This window comes from Pelophylax lessonae (assembly GCF_965119305.1).
Source record: "Pelophylax lessonae genome assembly, chromosome: 9".
Taxonomy (NCBI): Eukaryota; Metazoa; Chordata; class Amphibia; order Anura; family Ranidae; genus Pelophylax; species Pelophylax lessonae.
The window spans coordinates 246,826,018-246,851,206 of NC_138776.1; the positions used below are offsets into that span (position 1 = coordinate 246,826,018).

Consider the following 25,189-nt stretch of genomic DNA (forward strand, 5'->3'; position numbering starts at 1 on the left):
ATCGCGTACCTGTACGTCATCTGCATTTCTGGGTCTGGGGCCAGATCAGTTCCAGGAGTTCTACTCTGATCACAGTTCCCAGACCAAAAGGAAACATCCACCACATCTTCAATATTAAGGCCATAAATGTCCTCAGCTGGACACAAGAATTCTGCATACAATCCACCAGGTCATAGCTTTTCTATTTATCAGGGAGACTTTTTTCTTTGACCGCCCCACGTACATGTACTGCGGTAGAGTGGCCGTTCTACATAGAATCACATACCTGTACGTTATCTGCATTTCCGGGTCTGGGGCGCGTACGTGTGCCGCCAGCAGCCAGCTCCTGATGGATTTAGCGGGACCCAATCAGCGGGTCCAGCGGTTCCCGGCAAACGTTCCCAAGAGAGGCAATACAGTGGTCTGCCGATAAACACAAAACAGATTGCTGTTCTGTTAATGGAGAAAGAAGATACTGGCGCACAGAGTTTATATACAGTATCTCACAAAAGTAAGTACACCCCTCACATTTTTGTAAATATTTTATTCTATCTTTTCATGTGACAACACTGAAGAAATTACACTTTGCTACAATGTAAAGTAGTGAGTGTACAGCTTTTATAACAGTGTAAATTTGCCTTCCTCACAAAATAGCGCAACACACAGCCATTAATGTCTAAACCGCTGGCAACAAAAGTGAGTACACCCCTAAGTGAAAATGTCCAAATTGGGCCCATTTGGCCATTTTCCCTCCCCGGTGTCATGTGACTCGTTAGTGTTGCAAGGTCTCAGGTGTGAATGGGGAGCGGGTGTGTTAAATTTGGTGTTATCACTCTCACTCTCTCATACTGGTCATTGGAAGTTCAGCATGGCACCTCATGGCAAAGAACTCTCTGAGGATCTGTAAATAAAGAATTGTTGCTCTACATAAAGATGGCCTAGGCTATAAGAAGATTGCCAAGGCCCTGAAACTGAGCTGCAGCATGGTGGCCAAGACCATACAGTGGTTTAACAGGACAGGTTCCACTCAAAACAGACCTCTCCATGGTCCACTAAAGAAGTTGAGTGCATGAGTGCTGCCAGCACTGGGGAGCTACAGTTCATTAAGGGAACCATGAATGCCAACATGTATTGTGACATACTGACGTAGAGCATGATCCCCTCCCTTCAGAGACTGGACTGCAGGGCAGTATTCCAACATAATAATGACCCCAAACGCATCTCAAAGACGATCACTAATCAAAGGAATTTTTCCTGTCAGCCGTCCAATCCAGGACGGTTTCCAAGCCTGGCCCGAACAGGTGGTCCACTGTAAGAGGAATCCTGCACAGTTTAGCCTTGTACCCGCTATCACCCTGCCAAGTCTTAAGCTCCAATGCTGGCCGCAAGATGCGGGAGGACCGGCCGCACCTGCGCAGTGCTCCCCTGAGTGACGAAGAGCAGACCCCTGCAGCCTCAGACCACCCTGAGGAGAAGCTAGGGTGATGCCAAGCAGCCCAGCAGGTATTTCGGGCTCCCCACAATGACCCTTAGCTGTGCATAAGGAGAGACCTTAGCCTTCCACTGACAGGAAACACAGCCTCAGACTCTCCCGGGTGTTAAGCCCAGGTTCCTGGCGATGTCTCCCCACCAAAGGAAACACCAGAACTGAAAGGCACTGGCTGACAAGGGATTTAAATCTGCATGGTGGAGGAGGTGTTTCCTGAGAAGGGAGGAGCCAAGGTCTCTCAAAGGTGGCTGTCCTGAAAGATAAGGGGGAAAAAGATAACATCTGAATGATGCCTGCATCTGCACCTATCATTCAGATATCTCCACTCAAAGTCAAGGACGTCATATGACGGCCTTGAACGGGAAGTATTTAAAGCTTGTCACGTTAGGTATCTATTTACTCGGCATAACATCATCTTTTACATTATACATAAAAATGTAGGGTTAGGGTATTGTGTTTTAGGTTGTTAAATAATTAAAGTGTATTTTTTTCCCCCAAAAAATTGCATTTGCAAAACTACTGCGCATATACCATGTGACATAAAAAAAATGACAACGCTCGCCATTTTTTTCTCTGGGGTCTCTGCTTAAAAATTTCTTTTTTATAATATTTGGGTGTTCCAAGTAGTTGTAGCACCCTCCTTGGTAGGTCATAGGAAAAAGCATTTATGTGGCCCTGTCTGCTTATCAAGGGGGCCTGATCATTCAGCTAGGCTGTCACGTGTTTCTAAGTGTGCCTGTTGAGTTTGGGCAGTCTCCCCACTGTAACCAACGAGGGATCTTGTTGGACAGTGGAGGAAACCTGGCCAATAGCACACCAGGGCTTATATCTGTCTCAGTGGGCAGTACCTGCCGCAATGCACCCTGGGGTGGGGTATAAGTCTGAGAGGAGCACATGACAGAGTGTCTTTGGCGGAAGCAGAGTCCAAGGAGGAGGCTGACGGCTGTCACTCCTCCTGTCAGAAGAAGCAAGTGTGTCCTGGGCGGTCAGTCTAGAGGACGGAGGTTGAGCTGGGCTGCAGAGAGGGATCCAAAGTGCTGTGGACCGAGTGGAGCTGCTGGGCAGAGGTTTCCTGGAAAAACAGTGTTGCGAGTACTCGAAACTGCCCAAGGGTCTGCCTAGGAGAAGGGACCCCTCCAGAAGGTCAGAGGGATCCCGGAGCCAGCTAACCAGTAGAGAAGGCTTAGAAAGGGGGTGCCAGTGTCTAAGCCCTGAAGCTAAGAGAGTGAAAGAGGGCGCCCGTGCAGGCCCTGAAGTGTTCAGCAGTGCAGCAGTTATACAAGTAGCCACCTCAGCAAGGAGTGCTTAAGGGAGCTTAAAGAGGATTTCTTTATTAAAGAAAGCAGTCAAAAGTCAGTTCAGCGTTAGCAGGCAGCAGTGTCAACCGACGTTGATCGGCATCCAGCCAGTGTTGAGTCAGCACCAATCGGCATTTTTCAGTTGTCCCTAGCAATTTGTGCATAGTTGAGCCAAAGGAGTATCCCACTCATACCTTCTCCCATCCAAGTTCCTAAATAAACACAAAACCCACAGATACTGGACTGGTTCTTGTCTCAGTGCTCGCACTTGGAGAACATGCTTAAATGTGCTGTTGTCACTAGCGGTAGCCCAGGGGGACCCACATCCAGCAAAACGGCTGGGAATTGTGCTAAGTTTTCTAGCAAAAATTACTGATATTGTTCGAAAGAAGATGAACACCCTGAAGGCCAATCTTGAAAAGTTACCTGTTAGAGCAAATAACCAAAACATCGCCGAGAGAACTCAACTGTTTTGCTGCGAGGAACAAATACGCCTACAATCACCGTAAGTACCCTAAGTACAAAAATCCCAATATGGTCCACAAGGTGGTGACCTGACTTCTCTCAGATGGAACGCACAGACAGGAAGTGATGTGAGGTATAGACAGGAAGTGATGTAGGATACTGACAGGAAGTGATGTAGGCGCACAGAGGAAGTGATGTCAGGTATAAAAATAGGAATTTGGAGGCGAGTCGGGAGGAAGTAGAGAGGAGACGTAGGTGGAAGTGGCAGCAGAGGAGGTAATAAGATATTATTTTCTATATATAATCTTTAATTACATAAAGAAAATGCTCTCCTCCTGTTTTAATGCCCAGGGGGAACAGAAACAGAGGAACGAATAACAATGAGAATCAGATTGCAGTCCCCCGGTGAAAAATCACATAAGTAGGATGAGCAGCAAAACTTCCCCCAGCTAGTGTAGTGCCCTCACCAGGCAGAGCCGAAGTACTCATAATCTATCTGGGGAAGAGGCAGAGCTCGGGGTGACCCCGACACTCACCTTTGGAAATATTCAGCAGCTTTCTTCCCTCATCACTAACATTGATCCCATCCTTTGTCCCAACACCAACTGGGCCCCCAGATCTATATATACTGGATGACCAGGAACTCCACCGTGTCTGTGCAATCTATACTCTGCATGTGTCAGAAGACACCAGACACAGCTACCTGCCCCCATCTAATACTGATGTCCCCTGCTCCTCACCCTCCATCTAACACCGCTGTCCCCCGCTCCTCACCCCCCCATTTAACACCGCTGTCCCCCATTCCTCACCCCCCATCTAACACCGCTATTCCCCACTCCTCACCCCCCATCTAACACTGCTGTTCCCACGCTCCTCATCCCCATCTAACACCGCTGTACCCCACTCCTCACCCCATCTAACACCGCTGTCCCCCACTCCTCAACCCCCCATCTAAAACCGCTGTCTCTTGCTCCTCACCCCCCATCTAACTCCGCTATCCCCTGCTCCTCACCCCCCATCTAACACCGCTGTCTACTGCTCCTCACCCCCCATGTAACACTGCTGTCCCCGACTCCTCACCCCCATCTAACACTGCAATTCCCCGCTCTTCACCCTCCATCTAACACCGCTGTCCCCCACTCCTCACCCCCTATCTAACACTGCTGTCCCCCATTTCTCAACCCACATCTAACACCGCTGTCCCCCATTCCTCATCCCCCATCTAACACTGTTATTCACCTCTCCTCACCCCGTTCACCTTTATTCCACAACCCCCACTGACACGGTTGTCCCCCACTCCTCATTCCCCTATTTATCATTGCAGATCTCCACTCCTCACACCCCATATTCGATGCTTCTGTTCCCCACTCTTCACCCAGACCAAATGTTGCCACCTTGCTTTTTCTCGCTTGTCACATGACATCACTCTTATCTCTATTAATAAAACACAGACCTGACTGGAGAGGTGAGGAGGATTCTTAGAAGTACACAAGGATCTTTACAAGGAAGTCATGATGGAGAATCAGCCACCCCTCACATCACCAGGTAAGAGGAGACTGTATTGTAAAGGAGAGAGCAGTACAGAGGCTCCACCTAGATCCCCCATCATCTGATAAACACATAGAAACAATGTATTCAGTCAGTGTGTGTGTTTCCTACAGATGGATCCAGTAATGGGAACCCACCAGAGAGATGTCCCTGTCCTCTGTATTCCCAGGATTCCACACAGGAACGTCACACCATCCCTCACCATCATCAGGTAGGTGAAGATAGATGTCGTGATCGTAAAAGTGACCTGACTGTAGGAAAATATATTCCACTTTTAGGTATAAGGTTCTTTTTTTGCTCACATTTTAAGGAAACCATTCCCTGCTATTTTGTTTGTTTAGAATGAAAATCTTATGGACATAAAAGATGAGGTTAAAGAGGAAGAAGAGACGTATGTGATGGGTGATCAGCAGTTCAGGGAAGAGGTTGGGATGATGGACAAAGTTAAAGAGGAGGAATCTTCTCCAAACATCAGCACAGGTGAGTGATGACCACTAAATACAAAAACTGTTTGGGTATATGGATTGATGTTTGAGGATCTGTAGGACCATTTCTACAAAGACGTCATGATGGAGAATCAGCCGCCCCTCGAATCTCCGGGTAAGAGGATATTTTATTGTAAAGGAGAGAGCAGTACGGAGGGTCCACCTAGATCCCCCATCATCTGATAAACACATAGAAACAATGTATTCAGTCAGTGTGTGGGTTTCCTACAGATGGATCCAGTAATGGGAACCCACCAGAGAGATGTCCCCGTTCTCTGTATTCTCGGGATTCCACACAGGAAGATCACACCATCCCTCACCATCATCAGGTAGATGAGAATGTAGGAAAGTGATCCCAAGCCCTAAGAGATAACATTCTTTTATTATTTTTATTAAATATTATTTCTGCTATTTTGCTGGTTTAGGATGAAGATCTCATAAATAAAAAAATTGAGGTCATAAAGGAAAAGACGTATGTGAGGGGTGATCAGCATTTTACAGAGGAGGTTGGGATGGTGGATGCAGTTGAAGAAAAACAAACGTCTCCAGATATCAGCTCGGGTAATTATGCAAGAATGGTTTAAAGCTTACTTAGTGATGTTTGGTTGGATGGTATCATTGATCTGGTTAATTGTCAAAGTTTGGCGTTGTGATTGCACCCAGTTCCACCACAGATCTCCTTTAAACTTTAAAAAATGCTCGACCAACATATATGACTCCTGAAAAATACTTCTCATTTTTTTTTTTTAATTACCTTCCCATATCTCCATTCCTCAATATAACATCATGTTCCCAACAAATGAGGTGGAGATACTGTACACCATATGAAAGATCCATCTCTATTCCTCAATGTAACGTCATGTCAAACCATAACATTGTCATCATTTCAATCGCATTATTACTTAGTGATGTTTGGTTGGGTAAGGTTGTATCTTTGATCCATGTCAGATCTCTTTTAAAGTTTGAAATGCTCGACCAACATACACTGCTCCAAGGAATGAAAGGAACATTTTGAAAACACATCAGATCTCAATGGGGAAAAATATCATGTTGGATATCCATACTGGTTTGGACTATGTAATGTGTTAGTATCTATTCTGGTATGAACTGGGTAATGTGTTAGGATCTATACTGGTATAGACTAGGAAATGTGTTAGGATCTATACTGGTATAGACTAGGAAATGTGTTAGGATCTATACTGGTATGGACTGGGTAATGTGTTAGGATCTATACTGGTATGGACTGGGTAATGTGTTAGGATCTATACTGGTATGGACTGGGTAATGTGTTAGGATCTATACTGGTATGGACTGGGTAATGTGTTAGGATCTATACTGGTATGGACTGGGTAATGTGTTAGGAAGGAAAAGATGCCACATTGTTTGATGGAAATTAAAATTATCACCCTACAGAGGGCTGAATTCAAAGACACCCGAAAATCAAAGTGAAAAAAATGATGCAGCAGGCGAGTCCATTTTGCTGAAATTTCATTGCAGCAACTCAGAATGGTCCTCAGTAGTGTGTATGGCCCTCACGTGCTTGTATGCATGCTTAACAACGTCGGGACATGCTACTAATGAGACGACGGATGGTGTCCTGGGGTATTTTCTCACAGATCTGGACCAGGACATCACTGGCAACCTGACAGCATCGGATGGACTAAAACATAATGTCCCAGAGATGTTCTATTGCAGGGTTCCTCAAACTACGGCCCGCGGGGTGCATCCGGCCCGCCAGGGTCCTCAACCCGGCCCGCCGAGGTTGCCTAACCTATAATCAAAACGGCTGCTGTCTGCTGACTTTTTTTTTTGCGTGTGCAGGAAATCGGCCAAACAACATCCTGCCGTATCACGTAATTGCTAGCCAATCGACAGGCTCGCTGATGAAAATAAATACAACATGAGCCAATCAAATCAGAGACACCGCAGCGACTTCCATCGCTTCCTGCTTTTGCCCCGCCTCCGTCCTTTCATCACCATAGTGCATACAATCACCGACAGATCCGACCTTCTTATGACAATCAGGGGACTAATGGCAAGTAGGAGAGCTTTTACTTCTGCGGTGTGTAAGCAACCAATTAGAGGGATCTGTAAAGTATAGCGGAAGTAGAGTGTCTGGGAGTCAGGTGCATGCGGCGTGTGCTGTGTGCGCTCAGGACAGGTGACAGCTAGCGCGCACTTCCTATGGAGAGTTCTTGATTTGTGAGTCCCCCCTTACACTACACAGGAACTTGGGCCTCATCTTCACCGCAGGAATGCCTCAGGGTAACGTGGTTTGCATAGGTATACCTTTCTGATGTATTTATCAGTTCCTCCAGAGACCAGACTGTAGATTGAAGAGGAACTCTTTTAAAGAAAACACGTGCGGTCTGTTTACAGACATGGATGGAGTAGATGAAAACCTGGTCAGTTTGTGTGACCCATTGAGGCGACTTCCTGCCCCCCTAGACACAACAGGAAGTCACAGGCAAGTGTAAGTTCAACTTTACTGAAAACCTGTTAGGCGAACTTAAGTCCCACTGACCCCGGAGTCCTGCGATCACCCGTTGTGGGACATCGGGTGATGGCTTTACCGAGTGTGAAATCCCCATGACACTCCTTGCACTTTAGTTCCTGAGGCCATGGTTTTAAATATTGTATTGTTTTTTCAGTTTTTTGGTGCACTACAAATAAAACGTGTGCATAGGAATTCGTTCATATTTTTTTCAAACTATAGTCCGGCCCCCAACAGTGTCCATGGGACAGTGATCTGGCCCCCTGTTTAAAAAGTTTGAGGACCCCTGTTCTATTGGATTTAGGTCAGGCGAGCATGGGGGCCATTCAATGGTATCAATTCGTTCATCCTCCAAGAACTGGCTGCATACTCTCGCTACATAAGGCTGGGCATTGTTGTGCACCAAGGGAAACCCAGGACCCACTGCACCAGCATAGGGTCTGACAGTGGGTCCAAGGATTTTATCTCGATTCCTAATGGCAGTCAGGGTGCCATTGTCTAGCCTGTAGAGGTCTGTGCGTCCCTCCATGGATTTGCCTCCCCAGACCATTACTGACTCCACCAAACCGGTCATGCTGAACGATGTTACAGGCAGTATAATGTTCTCCATGGCTTCTCCAGACCCTTTCACGTCTGTCACATGTGCTCAGGGTGAACCTGCTCTCATCTGTGAAAAGCACAGGGTGCCAGTGGTGGACCTGACAACTGGTGTTTAATGGTAAATTCCGATCAAGCTCTACGGTGCCAGGCAGTGAGCACAGGGCCCACTAGAGGATGTTGGGCCTCAGGCCACCCTCATCAAGTCTGTTTCTGATTGTTTGGTCAGAGACATTCACACCAGTGTCCTGCTGGAGGTCATTTTGTAGGGCTATGGCAGCGCTCATCCTGTTCCTTCTTGCACAAAGGAGTAGATACTGGTCTTGCTGATGGGTTAAGGACCTTCTATGGCCCTGTCCATCTCTCCTAGAGTAACTGCCTGTCTCCTGGAATCTCCTCCATGCTCTTGAGACTGTGCCGGGAGACACAGAAAACCTTCTGGCAATGGGACGTATTGATGTGCCATCCTGGAGGAGTTGGACTGTCTGTGCAACCTCTATAGGGTCCAGGTATGGCCTCATTCTACCAGTAGTGACACTGACCCTAGCCAAATGCAAAACTAGTGACAAACACTCAGAAAAGATGAGTAAGGAAAAAAATGTCAGTGGCCTCCACCTGTAAAACCATTCCTGTTTTGGAGGTCGTCTCATTGCCCATCTAGTGTACCTGTTGGTAAATTCTTTAACACCAAAGCAGCTGAAACTGATTAACAACCCCCTCTGCTACTTCACTAACCAGATGAATATCCCAGGAGTTTCCCTGACTTGATGCTATACTCTGATTATAAAGTGTTGCGCAGTGTATATGAGTGTGGAAAACTCTTGGTAATTTTTCTTGACTTCTGACAGACGGACTCTGTGGTGTGAATAGAAGGACATCGGGGGAAGATGTGACTACAGAAGATAATGACATGGCATCTTCTTCAGAAGTAAATCCCGTTCCTCATAATATACATGACAGACCTCACCATTGGAGGAGATCATTGGATATGTCTAATTCTGAGGAATCTCCTGATACTTCACATAGTCCTCTAATATCTGACAGTGCAGACGGGTGCAGAAAACCATCTAATCCCAGGGAATCTTCTCTAAACCATAAAGGGGATCATACAGGGGAGAATTCATTGTCATGTTCAGAGTGTGGGAAATGTTTTAAACAGAAAAGAAGCCTTCTTAACCATCAGAGAATACACACAGGTGACCTTCCCTATTCATGTTCAGAGTGCGGGAAATGTTTTAGTCAAAAAGGACACCTTCTTCAGCACCAGGGAATTCACACAGGGGAGCGTCCCTATTCATGTTCAGAGTGCGGGAAATGTTTTAATTATAAAAGAAGCCTTGTTAGCCATCAGAAAATACACACGAGTGAGCTTCCCTATTCATGTTCAGAGTGCGGGAAATGTTTTAATCGCAAAGGAAACCTTCTTAGCCATCAGAGAATACACACGGGTGAGCGTCCCTATTCGTGTTCAGAGTGCGGTAAATGTTTTAGTCGTAAAGGAAACCTTCTTAGCCATCAGAGAATACGCAGGGGTGAGCGTCCCTATTCATGTTCAGAGTGCGGGAAATGTTTTAATCATAAAGGAAACCTTCTTAGCCATCAGATAATACACACAGGTGAGTGTTCCTATTCATGTTCAGAGTGCGGGAAATGTTTTAATCAGAAAAGAAACCTTCTTAGACATCAGAAAATACACACGGATGAGCTTCCCTATTCATGTTCAGAGTGCGGGAAATGCTTTAATCAGAAAGGAAGCCTTCTTAGCCATCACAGAATACACACAGGTGAGCTTCCCTATTTATGTTCGGAGTGCGGGAGATGTTTTAATCAGAAAAAAAGCCTTCTTAGACACCAGAGAATACACACAGGTGAGCGTCCCTATTCATGTTCAGAGTGCGGGAAATGTTTTATTGAAAAAGGAACCCTTCTTAGCCATCAGAGAAAACACACAGATGAGCGTCCCTATTCATGTTCAGAGTGTGGGAAATGTTTTAATAGTAAAGGAAGTCTTCTTAGCCATCAGAGAATACACACAGGTGAGTGCCCTTTTTAATTTTCCGAGTGCGGAAATTTTTCCAAACAAAGGTTTCTTTTTTTTTGGCAACCATAATGTTCATACGGGCGAGCGTCCCATTTCATGTTCAGAGCGTGGGAAATGTTTCACTCCTTATATACACTTCAAATGGCAAAGAATTCACACTTATGTAGCACTACTCCCTTGGAAGCTGCTGGTTACGGGTTCCCCTTGGTTACCATTAGCAACAACATGACAGTCTGACATTTTCCCAAGTGTTTTAGCTCAGTCAGGAAACAGTTTAGTATCTTTGGTTTTTGTGTTTTTATTTGGAACTTGAATGGGAGAAGGGAATGAGTGGGATACTCCAACTGTATACAACTATGCACAATCGGCTGGGACGACTTGAAAACGCTGAGTAATGCTGAGTAATGCTAGTCACGGCTAGGCCGCTGTTTCACTTTGCCCTTGGCTGTGAAGTAGAATAATTGAGTTTCCTGAGGTAAATTGTATCCTGAGGTAATCTGTATCCTGAGGTAATCTGTATCCTGAGGTAATCTGTATCCTGAGGTAAACAGTATCCTGAGGTAATCTGTATCCTGAGGTAAACAGTATCCTGAGGTAAACAGTATCCTGAGGTAATCTGTATCCTGAGGTAAACTGTATCCTAATGTAAACTGCATCCTGAGGTAAATTGTATCCTGAGGTAAACTGCATCCTGAGATAATCTGTACTGTACCGCTGAACACTTCAGGGCCCTTCCTGGCACCCACTTTGTTCCTAATCTTCAGGGTCGACTACACAGCACCCCCTTTTACTGTTAACTTCCTGTGTGAGCTAGCTCCTTAATCCCCCTGACTTCTCTGGAGTGGTCCCCTCTCCTAGGCAGACCCCCTGGTACTCACGATACTGTTTTTTCCAAAAGATACTGCCAGCAGCTCCACTGGATCTTCTGCAGCTCAGCTCCACACCTGGTTCACTAGGCCGACCGCCTGAACCACCTTCCTCGCACCTGCAGGAGCAGATACAGCCCTGTCACATGCTCCCTTAGGATTTATAGCCAATCCCAGGATGCATTGTGAGAATGCCTGCCCACTGAGACAGCCATAAACCCTGGTGTGCTACTGGTTAGGTTTCCTCCACTGTCCAACAAGCTCCCTTATTGGATACAGTGGGGAGACTCCCTTAGACCCAATAAATCACACTTGGAAACATGTGACAGGCACAACTAACAGATCCAGCTCTCCTGATAAGCAGACAGAGCCACGTAATGCTTTTTCCTAGCACCTACCTAGGAGGGTGCTACACTTATATTAGAGGCTCCACTTTCATGTTGAGAGTGCGGGAAAGTTTAAAAATAAAGGAAATATAATGAAACATCAGAGTGCACCCCCTGCTGGTACTATGGGAAATGGACGCTGGATTGTAACGGGTGGAACCGTTTAGTCCATAAACAAATGTGAAACCACCACAGTCCACTCAGGGTTCGCTTACACCCGTATCGCCCTCTGACCCGCTGCGTGGTTGGCAGGCAGCTGGGAGCCCTTATGTTAACTCTGTAAAGCCCACGCCAGTACGCCACAGCCGTATGCATCAGGGCTGTTGCGACACAACCCCATTCAGTTGAATAGCATTGCCCAATGTGACCGGGGGGTGTGAGGTTTGCAGGAGCCGCAAATAGTAGTGGCATGTGTACAGCCCCATCCGGCTGCTATTTAAGCTTGAGGGGGTGGTAAAATCATGACTCAACTGTCTACCTTTACCGATCCCTCCCCACATGAGGCAACAGGCAGGAAATCACGACAATACATGGGGCAACAAGTGGGCAACCATGACAATACATGGGGCAACAAGTGGGCAATCATAGCAATACATGAGGCCACAAGTGGCAAATCATCCCAATACAGGGGGTAACAGGTGGGCGATCATGACAATACATAGGGCAACAGGAGAGCAATCGTGACCATACATGGTCCATCGTGCAACTACATGGGGCAAGAAATGGGCAATCATGACACTACATGGGGCAACAAGCGAGCAATCATTTCAATACATGTCCTATCATGCAACTGCATGAGGACCTAACGGGAAATGCTTTATTATTTTTGTGTTCTACTTATAAATATTTATATAGATCTAACCTACTGGATGGAAAAAGATCACTGTAAAATGCATTAACCCACAGCAGCCAATCAGGATTTATCTTTCACTGGTGAACCTTTTTAATTGGCTGCTTGATTTTTTTGCTCCTTTTTGATTTATTGAAGTAGCCGGCTTTTTATTGGTCCAACCAATGTATGATTATTAATACATTTGACACATTTGTTAATTCTATTATAAAATATTTGATCTTTATTTTATTCATATAATTTACTGTGTGGTAATCGCTTATTCTGATCTTGTACAATAAAAAATGCTTCGTACAATATTCTGGGCCGAGTCTTCTTTTTTTTACCAATGATTAGATGATCGGTGATTGGAATGTGATCAGTTCATAGAGAGTCATCCATTGGGGTTTTATTAGTGAGATGGAGAGTCGAGAAGGCACCACATTGACAAGCCATTGGAGGCCCTTTCTAAAGCCCTAAACTTTTTGGCAACCTGTCTATGACATTAGTTTTCAAAACTCTATCTCACTGAGCTAAGGCCAGAAGAGTTCCAGGAGTTCTACTCTGTCCACAGTTCCCAAACCAAAAGGAGATATCCACCACATCTTCAATCTTAAGGCCCTAAATGTCCTCAGCTGGGCCCAGGAGTTCCACATGCAATCCACCAGATCATAGCCTCTCTCTTTATGAGGGAGACTTTTTTTGACCGCCCCATGTACTTGTATTGCGGTGGAGCGGGCGTTCTGTGCAAAATCACGTATCTGTACGTCATCTGCATTTCCGGGTCTGGGGTGTGCACACGTGCGGCCGACACCCAGCACCTGCTGGGCACAGCGGGAGCCAATCAGCAGGTCTGGCGGACATGGTGTCCGTTGGCATCCGGCAATCGTTCTCGAGAGAGATGCCGAACAATGGTCTGCCAATGTAAACAAGCCGTTCTGTTAATAGGGAAGATGGAGATCCTGTGTTTCTACTAATGAAGAAAGGAGATACTGGCGCACAGAGTTTATATATAGTCCAGGCAGCAATAAATATCTAAAAATACCAATGATCAGGGTAGGGGGTAATCCAGAAAAAGTCACTGGTCTTTGGTTATGCGGGTACAATAAAGGGATGCACGGGACCGCCTATGGCTGCTGTCCTTGTGACTGGCTCTGTATAGACCAAGAGTAAAGGCCTGTAGAAGGAGCCAAATACTCTGAGCACAAAGCCTTGCTTATCCTCTCGTCGGATACCTTCTATCCATCCAATGCCACTTCTGTTGTGCCTTCCAAGTTAGTTAGCGTGGTTTCTTGGGGCTCCTCCAGGCTCAAGAGCCAGCCATCTCTCTGCCCAGCAGCCGGAACAGATGACAGCGGTCCTGCAAGATGCTTCTAGGAGGATCCACAGACTCTGACACCAGATGAGCACATTTTACCTCTTGTGATTGTTTTAGTCCTTCGCTATTAAAACCCTTTAACCAGGATACCACAATTAGCTGGCGCTTCCAGTAGGGTTGCCACCCATCCAGGATTCACCTGGACAGTTAAGGTTTTGAATCGTGTGTCCGAGTTTCAGGCCACCTAAAACCTGGACACAATATTCGGAATGGACTGTGGCTACCCAAGTACCACAACCCCTGAGTGCATAGATGTGCACACCGACCCCACCCATACACTGACAGGAGAGGAAAGGGCTTGATCTACTCCTCCTCCCACCCCTACCCCTCTGTCTGCCCACCCACACTCCCCTCCCTGGCGTTCTGTACCTCATACAGAAGTACAGTAAGTACAGTAACTGCATATTTCTTTTAGCACTGATCACTGTATTGGTGTCACTGGTCCCCAAAAAAATTATCAGTTAGCTGTGCAATTTGACCACCGCAATGTCGCAGTCCCGCTATATGTCGCTGATCGCCGCCATTACTAGAAAAAACATTGAAAAATTAAAATTCTATAAAAGTATACCATCGTTTGTAGAGGCGATATCTTTTGCGCAAACCAATCAATAAACACTTATTGGGATTTTTTTTTTTTATAAAAAATTTATAGCAGAATAGAAATTGGTCTAAACTGATGAAGAAATTTGATTTTGTTTATATTTTTTTTTATTGGATGATTTATAGCAGAAAGTAATACATACTGTATTTTTTTTTTTTTATCAAAATCATCTTTTTTTTTGTTTTATAGCACAAAAAATGAAAATCGCAGAGGTGATAAAATACCACCAAAATAAACTTTTATTTGTGGGAAAATAAGAACATCAATTTTATGTGGGTACAGCGTTGCACGACCGCACAATTCTCAGTTAATGTAATGCAGTGCCCCATCGTTGGTGTCAGTGGGAGGGATAATGCCCCATCACTGGTGTCATTAGGAGGAATTCCGCTCCATCATTGATGTCAGTGGGAGAAATCGTGCCCCAAGGGCAAGATAAAAGCAAGCAAAGGGAATCTGGCCCCTGGGCCGCAGTTTGGAGACCACTGTTCTAGACAGCTCCATTTGCCCAGTTCCATTCTAGTCCCCAACAACACAACATCGTGTCATTGTGGGACAATTCGGTCCCTTCTGTGGACAGTCCAGGTCAGCTGGCACTGAAAACCAGGTTGTCCCTGACCTATCACTCTCGACTAATAAGAGAGAACATACCCAACCTTTATTATACATTAGAGTTAGGAGAATTAAAATTAAAAATTGGAAACGTGATGCATCCCTCCATTTTTTCAACTCTTTTTCAAAATTCCGGGAGGCATTACTTTAAGGTTAAGTATATTTCTCAAACATTAGAGGTTTATCCATTTCCTGGATCCAGTCTCCGAGGGTAGGAGGACTGGGAGAAACCTAACGTGAGGCTATCAGCTTACTGGCTACAATGAGGGGAAAAAAGTATTTGAACCCCTGCTGATTTTGTATGTTCGCCCACTGACAAAGAAATGATCAGTCTATAATTTTAATGGTCGGTTTATTTTAACAGTGAGAGACAGAATAACAACATAAATATCCAGAAAAACGCATTTCAAAAAAGTTATAAATTAATTTATAAATTAATTTGCATTTTATTGAGTGAAATAAGTATTTGACCCCCCTATCAATCAGCAAGATCTCTGGCTCCCATTTGTCTTCTATACTCTCTTAAAGGTTCTCCTAATCTCAGCTTGTTACCTGTATAAAAGACACCTGTCCACAGAAGCAATTAATCAATTAAATTCCAATCTCTCCACCATGGCCAAGACCAAAGAGCTGTCCAAGGATGTCAGGGACAAGATTGTAGACCTACACAAGGCTGGAATGGGCTACAAGACCATCGCCAAGTAGGTTGATGAGAGGGTGACAACAGTTGGTGTGATTATTCGCAAATAGAAGAAACACAAAATAACTGTCAATCTCCCTCGATCTGGGGCTCCATGCAAGATCTCACCTTGTGGAGTTTCAATGATCCTGAGAATGGTGAAGAATCAGCCCAGAACTACATGGGAGAATCTTGTTGATGATATCAGGGCAGCTGGGACCATAGTCACCAAGAAAACAATTGGTAACACACTATGAAGGACTGAAATCCTGCAGCGTCCGTAAGGTCCCCATGCTCAAGAATGCACATGTACAGGCCCGTCTGAAGTTTGCTAATGAACATCTGAATGATTCAGAGGAGAACTGAGTGAAAGTTTTGTGGTCAGATGAGACCAAAATCTAACTCTTTGGTATCAACTCAACTCACTGTGTTTGGAGGAGGAGGAGGAAATTCCCGTTTTGGCTTTCTGCCACAACTAGTGGGCGCACAGTGCTCCTACAAACTCCGGAAGACCTACCCAACTTCTGTGAAGCCATGGGCCTGCACCCGCAGAAGTTGCCAGATTGGTACTCATTCTTCTTCCCCACAGAGCCTTGGCAGACAATGTCCAGTGGCCCATCGTCCAAAGCCCAGCGCCATAGATCTCGCAGGCGCCAACAAAATCTGTCATCTCCAGCTCCACAGTCAGCTAGAAGGGACCTTAACAGATGGAGCCCCATGGCCTATTCGAGCAAATGGAGGATGCTGATTGCCTTATGGAAAGCTTTGCTCTGTGATTGAGAAACCCATCAGAAACAGTCTGTTCGAACTTAGCCCATTGTTACCTTTTTCTCCCGTATTCCCCCGTGTTTTTTTTACTTTTTCTTTTTCCCTCTGAACTTTAACCACATCGCTTCATTGATAGCATGGATACTGCATTTATTCCTACAGACATTTCCCTAAAATAAAAACAATAGGGTATGACCACCCTCCTCCTGCGCTTGGTATCCAAACCCCTCGACCACACTCCTCACGGGACTCACAACTGGCTTCTCAAATGGCTTAAGTCTTGCTGCCCATATCGGACTGGGGTAGTCCACCGGTACTAGAATCAAAGAAAACAAAAAAGGGCGCACCGACCTAGCGCATTATCCTCAGTAGAAGGCTTTATTTACGTAACAATAAAAAATGGCTACTCACAGACGTAGATGAAAGTACATCATATCAAGCTAGAGTGCTCCAATGTCCGGGTGTAGTCCATACAATCGTTCATAATCGATGAGATGACGGCTGATGCGTTTCGAGGCCTAGCCTCTTCCTCAGAGCCCTCTGAGGAAGAGGCTAGGCCTCGAAACGCGCCAGCCGTCATCTCATCGATTATGAACGATTGTATGGACTACACCCGGACATTGGAGCAATCTAGCTTGATATGATGTACTTTCATCTACGTCTGTGAGTAGCCATTTTTTATTGTTACGTAAATAAAGCCTTCTACTGAGGATAATGCGCTAGGTCGGTGCGCCCTTTTTTGTTTTCTTTGATTTCCCTAAAATACTCGCAGCCTATGCCAAATAGTATATCCAGGACATCCAAGTAACCAGGAGACTCTAGATTGGAGAGATGGCTCCACCAAGCTCTGCTACAGAAAGTTGACCCTGGTCCTATCCAATAAAGACCTAGATGACGCCTACATTAGATGAGTGCTGTTTACCTTTGGATGACAAGAGAGTGCTGAACTCACAAGGGGGTGCTGAACCCAGGGATGATAGACTGGCACCCCTCCCCCCTTTTTTGGGGGGGGGTCAATATGCATGATACCTGGTGTTTGGTAGATGTGTTGCTGAAACAGTTTATTAGGTTTACAATGTTAATTGTGTTGAAATTTACATGCTTAATTCTTTGTTTAATGTAGTCCGATTCAACGCGCTGGAGGTGTGGACGTGGGTGCAGCTGGCCCCTTTCTGAGACTGTCTGGTGGGGGGGGGGTGCCCCCTGTTTGTTTAGATGTGGCTACTCCTGCGGTTACATCTCCCTTATTGCTGAGGTTGTGCTCAGATGGGGGGGGGGGGGGGGGTGGCCGTCTTTGTTGCCTATTAAAAAAGAATAGCGCGCAAATGCAAAAGAAATAACTACCAAATCTGAAGACAATCCATAAATAAAAATGGGGGTTTGGTCCCACCATATGGCCATATCGTGCTCAAGCCCACTACTGCGTCAAAGTACCCCATTATCAGTGGGTCCTACCCTATCCATGAAAAAGAGATGAATCCAGCCCTTTCTAACCCTTGGAGATAATACTCCTTGCTGGGAAGGATGTGCAAATGCACTACAGGGGACTCCTCCTATATCCACTTGATGGTGGACACTGATTGAGTACAGGTGTGTTTGGGGGGGTGGGGAGGGTTGCTCAACCTCGATAGTCTGGTCAGACCGAATACATAATAAACAGGCAAAAAATTTGGGGGAGCATACCCATGTATTTCTAAAGCTGCTGCAGCTATGAACCAAAAGACATGTATATTAAAAAAGAATAGCGAGCAAATGCAAAAGAAATAACTACCAAATCTGAAGACAATCCATAAATAAAAATGGGGGTTTGGTCCCACCATATGTGTGCTACCTTGTGTGGCTGTCACAATAGATCTTGTTCCTGTTTGGCCGGTGATGAGTTGTTGATCGCCCTTTCCTCAAGCTGCATTACTTCTATATATAGGTGCTCTGTTGCTCTCCCCGACAGTTGTGAAGGGGGTAGGAAGCCTTGCTATTAACCTTACTATGACCCTGATATTGAACTTATTTTGTTTCCTTAGAATTTTTCTTAAGCCCTTTCAGCCCTCCGATGCATAGTCTCTTGACTACGTTTGTCTTTCTCACTAACCCACTCAGTACCCTCTGACCCACTGGCACCTTTTCTTATTCACTAGGTGGTATAGCTGGCCTGCCTCTAATCTCTGGTGTTTTCCCACTCTTTTTTCTAACTCTGCTCCCTCTCTGACTGTCTCCCCTTCTTCCTCAATTTCCTCCTTTCTTCTACTTACCGCCTCTCCCCCCCCCCTTTTTTTTTCTCTTCCTCTCCCTTTTACCTACCCAAGGAAGGAAGGAAGGGGACTAGAGATTAAAGGAAAATGAAAAAGCTGCGTTGTTGCCTATATTTACTCGCATCTTCTCTGGCTCGAACTACGGTCTTGTTTATTCCAGACATCACTCGTGTGAACATGATTAGAGACACCAGCTCCATTTGTACCTGTCTTTGAAATGCCTCTCTGTGAACATCAAGGGTCTAAATTTGCCGGAGAAATGCTCCAGAGTCCTGTCTGCTAAATACAAAGCTCACATCATTTTTATACAAGAGACACATTTCTGCTCAGACACTATTCCAAGACTCACGAACAAAACATTTCCTACAGTGGTCCATGCCACAAACCTGCATTCTAAAACCAAGGGGGTGTCCATCTTGCGATCTAAGCACATTTCATTTTACGATTTCAGACTCACTGATTGACCTGAGGGGCGATATGATTTCTTAAAGGGCACATATGCATCTCGGCCAATGAACCTTGCGAACATATATTGCCCCAAAGAACATCAAGTCTCCTTTTTCAGGAAACTATTGGCACTTTTCCACTGCAAGTACCGGCTCGGCTCTACTCGGCCCTGCTTGGCCCGGTTTGCTTTTCCACTGCTGGTACCGCATGGTACGGTGTTGGAACGGTTCGGTACAGTACGGTATGGTTTGCTTTTCCACTAAAGTAGTACTAAAGTTAAGTGGGTGGGATAACAATGGGGTGGGTGGGATTCTCTGACCAATCAGTGGCTAGTAGTGACTGCATGCAAAGGATTGTAGGATATGGTACTGGGTATGGTACCTCTTGGAACCACAATCGAGGTGGTACTGTTTTTGAGAGCCGTACCGTTCCATGCAGTGGAAAAGCGCCGCCGTACCGTACCGAACCGTTCCTACACCATACCATGCGGTACCAGCAGTGGAAAAGCACAAAAGCGAGCCGAACCGTTCGGTTCCATGCAGTGGAAAAGCGCCATATGTGACTTGTTAACCGATTTTTGGGAGGGCATGCTGATCTTGGGAGGAGACTTCAATGTCCCCCCCACCTCCCCTCCCCTGTAGTCAATACCTCCTCAGGCAGCACAATTCTACCTTTTCGAGCCCTGCGACAAATTAGAACCAAACTGCACGAGCTCTCCCTCCAGGACACCCGGCGTATGCTTAACCCCAATGGGAGGGACTACACTTACTTTTCCACACCCCATCAGAAGTACTCGAGGATTGATTATTTCTTCTTATCTCAACAAGATCTGTCAAGCCTTACCCAAGCCACAGTAGAACCTATGGTTCTTTCGGATCACCACCCAATCACCATGACACTTACCTTCTCAGAAACAAATACCACTACTAAAATTTGGAGACTTAACCCCTCTCTCTTAAAAGACCCAAAAGACATGAATCACATCTCAACTTGCTTAACAAACTACTTCAAAGAAAATCATACCCCGGACTCGTCTGAGGTTCTAATATGGGAAGCACATAAATATGTGGTGAGAGGTGAACTCCTCTCTATATCAGCTGTGGCAAAAAAAGAAAAACAGAAATTCATTTAGTCACTAACAGACCACATTCGAATGTTAGAAAAGGTTCATAAAAAAAACACGAGATCAAAATACCCTTAGAGACCTGGAGTATACACGTTCTATCTTGGTGGAGGAACTAGGTAAATGGACTCGCCGCCGTTATATACTTAATCAGAAAATATTCTATGAACAGGGTAATAAAAGCGGAAAGCTACTTACCAGAGCTGTACGTAGCTCGTGAACAAGTACTACTATACATCACCTTCAGGATAGACTAGGTAACACTCTCACCAAAAATGAGGACATAACCAAACAATTCCAACTTTTTTACCAGAAGCTGTACAACTTTGACACTTCTGAGCCTTCCCCCCACGAACAGACCACACGCAATCGCTTAATTGAGGACTTCCTATCCGAATACAGCCCCACTGCTATTTCGACAGAGAAAAAGACAGAACTAGAGAAACCATTTACCTTGACTGAGTTAGAGACTGCCCTAAAACAAATGAAACCTGGTAAAAGTCCTGGTCCCGATGGACTCACAGTTCAATACTACAAATGCTTCTCATATATCCTTCTTCCCCAGCAACTTAATACACTTAATTCACTGCCTGACTCTCCAACCCCCCTAGACCGCCTCCTCGAAGCGCATATTACAGTCATACCTAAGGAAAACAAAGACCCCCCGCTTACATCCAATTACAGACCCATTTTGCTTCTAAACGTGGACATTAAGCTCTACGCTAAAATGTTAGCCAACAGAGTGCTCCCTATTCTTCCACACCTGATCCCCTTAGACCAAGTAGGTTTTATGCCAGTCAGAGAAGACAGAGATACGATTAAGGCCCTGAACCTACATCATTTGCTCACTTCCTCTAATCAATAGGGCTTCTTTCTCTCGCTTGACGCTGAGAAGGCGTTCAACAGGGTGGCATGGGATTACATGGCAGCAATGCTTCGATCACTGGGACTGGGTCCTCGCATGTGTGCTAGCATTCTGGCTCTATATTCTACCCCCCTTGGCCAGGGTGAGAGCTAATGGCCACCTTTCGGACGCTTTCCATATCACCAATGGGACAAGGCAGGGTTGTCCCCTCTCCCCCTTGGTGTTCATAATGACTTTAGAACCTTTCTTAAACAGACTCCGGGCCAACGTGAATATTAGGGGCATTACGGTAAGAGACAGAGAATACAAAGTGGTGGCTTTTGCCGACGATGTGCTTCTTTCTTTTCGTACATCACGGGACACAGAGCCATAAATCATAACATATGGGTTATATAGCCACCTATAGGTGAAGGACACTGGCAACCCACCAGAATTGATGACCCCCTATATAAATCCTCCCATACAGGAAGTACTTCTGTTTTTTCGCCAGTGTCTAAAAGGTGAAGGTAGCTGTGGAGAGGTGCTCCACATGTTTGTTATGTTTAAAAGAAGAAGAAAGAAGATTTTGTTATCATACCCCAAACAAAGATCACTGGATCTAAGGAGTTAGCTATTGGATCCATCTAAAACAGTCAATGGACTAAAAAGATGGTACCCAAGCCATCCTGGCTGTCCTTTTTAGGTGCTGGACCCTGGGATACGGACCCTTGAAATACCAAACCCCAAAGGCGCTCCATGCAGGGTGCAGTACAGGTCCAAGGCCATGGCCCCTCTTATATAGGGGACCCAGTCCTTGAATGTCCCTAAGACCATGCTCACCGTGAAGAGTGAAGATTGGATTCTTAGTTATAGCAGTTTCCTGCGGCAGGACTGGTGAGTCAATTTTAAATATAACATGTAGCATAAAACAAATTGGCCGAAAATGTTAAAAAATTTTGATTTTTACTTTTTTTTTGGGGGGAATTTCATATAAAAAAATGTGAAAAAATATTGTTAATTTTGCAAAATTGATGCTCTTTTTTTGTTTATAGCGCATGATCAAAAAATCGCACAGGTGATCAAATACCACCAAAAGAAAGCTCTGTTTGTGGGAAAAAAAGGACGTCAAATTTGTTTAGGTACGGCGTCGCACGACCGCGCAATTGTCCGTTAAAGTCACGCAGTGCCGAATCGCAAAATACCCCCTGGTCAGGAAGGGGGTAAAATCTTCCGGGGCTTAAGTGGTTAAATATTGGTGCCACGCTGGCACTATTCCCATCTGTAGACTATCCGTAAAATCAAGAATAATGGTCTGGCTATCAACAGCTCTCATGGGCACTGGGAGGAAAGAGGGTCCCATCATTGGCAAAAAACAATGTAAATGCCTATGGAGATTTATAAGTACCGTAGTTTGTTGCCATTCTACGAGTGTGCGCCAATTTAAAGCATGACATATTAGGTATCTATTTGCTCAGCATAACATCATCTTTCCCATTATAGAAAAAAATTGAGGTTTAGGGGTAATTTGTTTTTTTAATGAATTAAAGTGTATTTTTCCCCCCAAAAATTGCGTTTTCAAACTGCTGTGCAAATACCATGTGACAAAAAAAATTGCAACTATCCCAATTTTTTTCTCTTGGGTCTCGGCTAAAAAGAATTGTATAATGTTTGGGGGTTCTAAGTTGTTTTCTAGCAAGAAATACTGATACTGTTCGGAAGAAGATGAAGGGAGAACACCCTGAAGGCCAGTCCTGAAAAGTTACCTGTTAGAGCAAATACCAAATCATCACGAGAGTACTCAACTGTTTTGCTGCGAGGAACAAATACGCCTACAATCACCATAAGTACGCTAAGTACAAAAATCCCAATATGGTCCACAAGATGGTGACCTGACTTCTCTCAGATGGAACGCACAGACAGGAAGTGATGAGGAATAGACAGGAAGTGATGTAAGATACTGACAGGAAGTGATGTAGTTACAGACAGGAAGTTATGTCAAGTATACATAGAACGTTCCAGAGTGAGTGGTGAGTTAGGAGGAAGAAGAGAGGAGATGTTGCTGGAACTGGCAGCAAAGGAGGTAATAAGATCTTATTTTATATTTGTAATCTTTAGTTACCTAAAGAAAATGTCCTCCTTCCTTTTTGCCACTGGGGGAACAGAAACAGAGGAACACATAACACTGAGGATCTGTTTCTGGTGCCCCGGTGAAAACAAAAGCATGCATGCACGCACATCGTGCTTCCAAACAGCAAAACTTTCTCCAGCCCCCACCAGACTGATCCAAGGTATCCACAATTTATCTGGGTGAGAAGCAGAGCTTATGGTGACTTGGACACTCCCTTCTAGAAATATTCAGCAGAACGCCCCCCAACTAACATTAATCCCGTCCTCTGCCTGAACACCAACTGGGCCCCCAGATCTGTATATACTGGATGACCGGGTCTGTGCCATCTATACTCTGCATGTGTCATAAGACACCAGACCAGGCTACCTGCCCCCCATCTAACACCGCTGTCCCCCACTCCTCAACCCCCCATCTAACACCTTTGTCCCCCACCCCTCACCCCCTATCTAACACTGCTGTCCCTCACCCCCCCATCTAACACTGCTGTCCCCACTCCTCATCCCCCATCTAACACTGCTGTCCCCACTCCTCACCCCCCATCTAACACTGCTGTCCCCACTCCTCACCCCCCATCTAACACCGCTGTCCCCACTCCTCACCACCCATCTAACACTGCTGTTCTCCATTTCTCACCCCCCATCTAACACTGCTGTTCTCCATTTCTCACCCCTCATCTAACACTGCTGTCCCCCACTCCTTACTCCCAATCTAACCCTGTTGTTCCCCTCTCCTCTCCCCCCATCTAACACCGCTATCCCCCATTCCTCAACCCCCATCTAACACTGATGTTCACCTCTCCTCACCCCCCTTCCCACACTGCTCACCTGTATTCCACAACCCCCCACTGACACTGTTGTCCCCCCCCCACTCCTCATTCCCTTATTCAACATTGCAGATCTCCACTCCTCATGCCCCATATTTGATGCTTCTGTTCCCCACTCTTCACCCAGACCCAATGCTGCCACCTTGCTTTCTCTCACTTGTCACATGACATCACTCTTATCTCTTTTAAAGTGTAACTCCACTTTTGTTGAGGAAAAAAAAACATCCCCCCCTGCGTGATCTCTGTACATTGCAGGGATTTTAACAAACTTCGTTGCAGATTCCTACCTTTTGTTATTCTGAAGAAATCATTGTTTGATCCCTGTGCCTCTGTGCTGAGTGGGTCAAATGGGAGTGGTTTCATAATTATCTGTCAGCTGTGGCAGCTGCAGGGCTCTAATGAGGAAAGCTGCTGGGCCTGCATCTCTTTAGACGTGTTCCTATTGGGAGTATCTCGCCAAAAATGACATTTTTGTAGCAGGGGATGCCAGAAATCTGACTTGTATCTTAGGCAGACTTCTGAGAAAATCAACGAGCCATTCACACAAACAGGAAATTATGTTTCTGGGGGTGTGGTCAGTATACATTCTGTGTACAGAACAGCTCCATGTAGCCATATTGCATTGCATTTTTTTTTAAATTACAACAGCTACTGATTAAAAAGGAAAGGTAATTTTTTCTTTTTTCCAAATACATTTTTATTGAAGTTTTGCAAGAAAAAAATATACATAAGTGGCATTCAACACATGAAACAAAGAAGAACAACGAGCCAGTAATAAAATAGGGTCAATTACAATCAACAACAGTTACTTTTTGGTCCAAAGGGACCACAAGTCGCAGCATTGCATAAATGTATGCATTGTATTAGATCGAAGTGCTAATGAATGTTCATATTCAAAGGTCAACTTAACAGAAGCTACTACCTCAGAAACATTTGGGGCCTCAGTGGTTTTCCAGCATCTAGTTATTGTCAGTCTAGCGGTTTAAGGAACAGATCAATCCTTAGGTTTAGAAGGGCTTCAGTATGCCAGTCACAGAGGAGATGTGACTGAATATTTGGTTCC

The 25,189-nt window shown here is 45.3% G+C and overlaps 3 protein-coding genes across 3 annotated transcripts in view; all 3 read left to right on the forward strand.

Annotated features, from left to right (window-relative positions):
* Positions 1-25,189, forward strand: part of LOC309564355 (uncharacterized protein) — a gene marked incomplete at its 3' end in the record, with an annotated part of 715,072 nt that overhangs the window by 642,041 nt on the left and 47,842 nt on the right.
* Positions 1-25,189, forward strand: part of LOC309563353 (uncharacterized protein) — a gene marked incomplete at its 3' end in the record, with an annotated part of 522,832 nt that overhangs the window by 487,797 nt on the left and 9,846 nt on the right.
* Positions 4,743-23,486, forward strand: LOC309563356 (uncharacterized protein; the record flags this gene model as incomplete). Its single annotated transcript, XM_082267750.1, has 5 exons — positions 4,743-4,776; positions 4,893-4,990; positions 5,121-5,259; positions 5,496-5,541; positions 23,291-23,486. 5 exons carry the CDS (start codon positions 4,743-4,745, stop codon positions 23,484-23,486), a joined length of 513 nt encoding a protein of 170 aa, XP_082123876.1.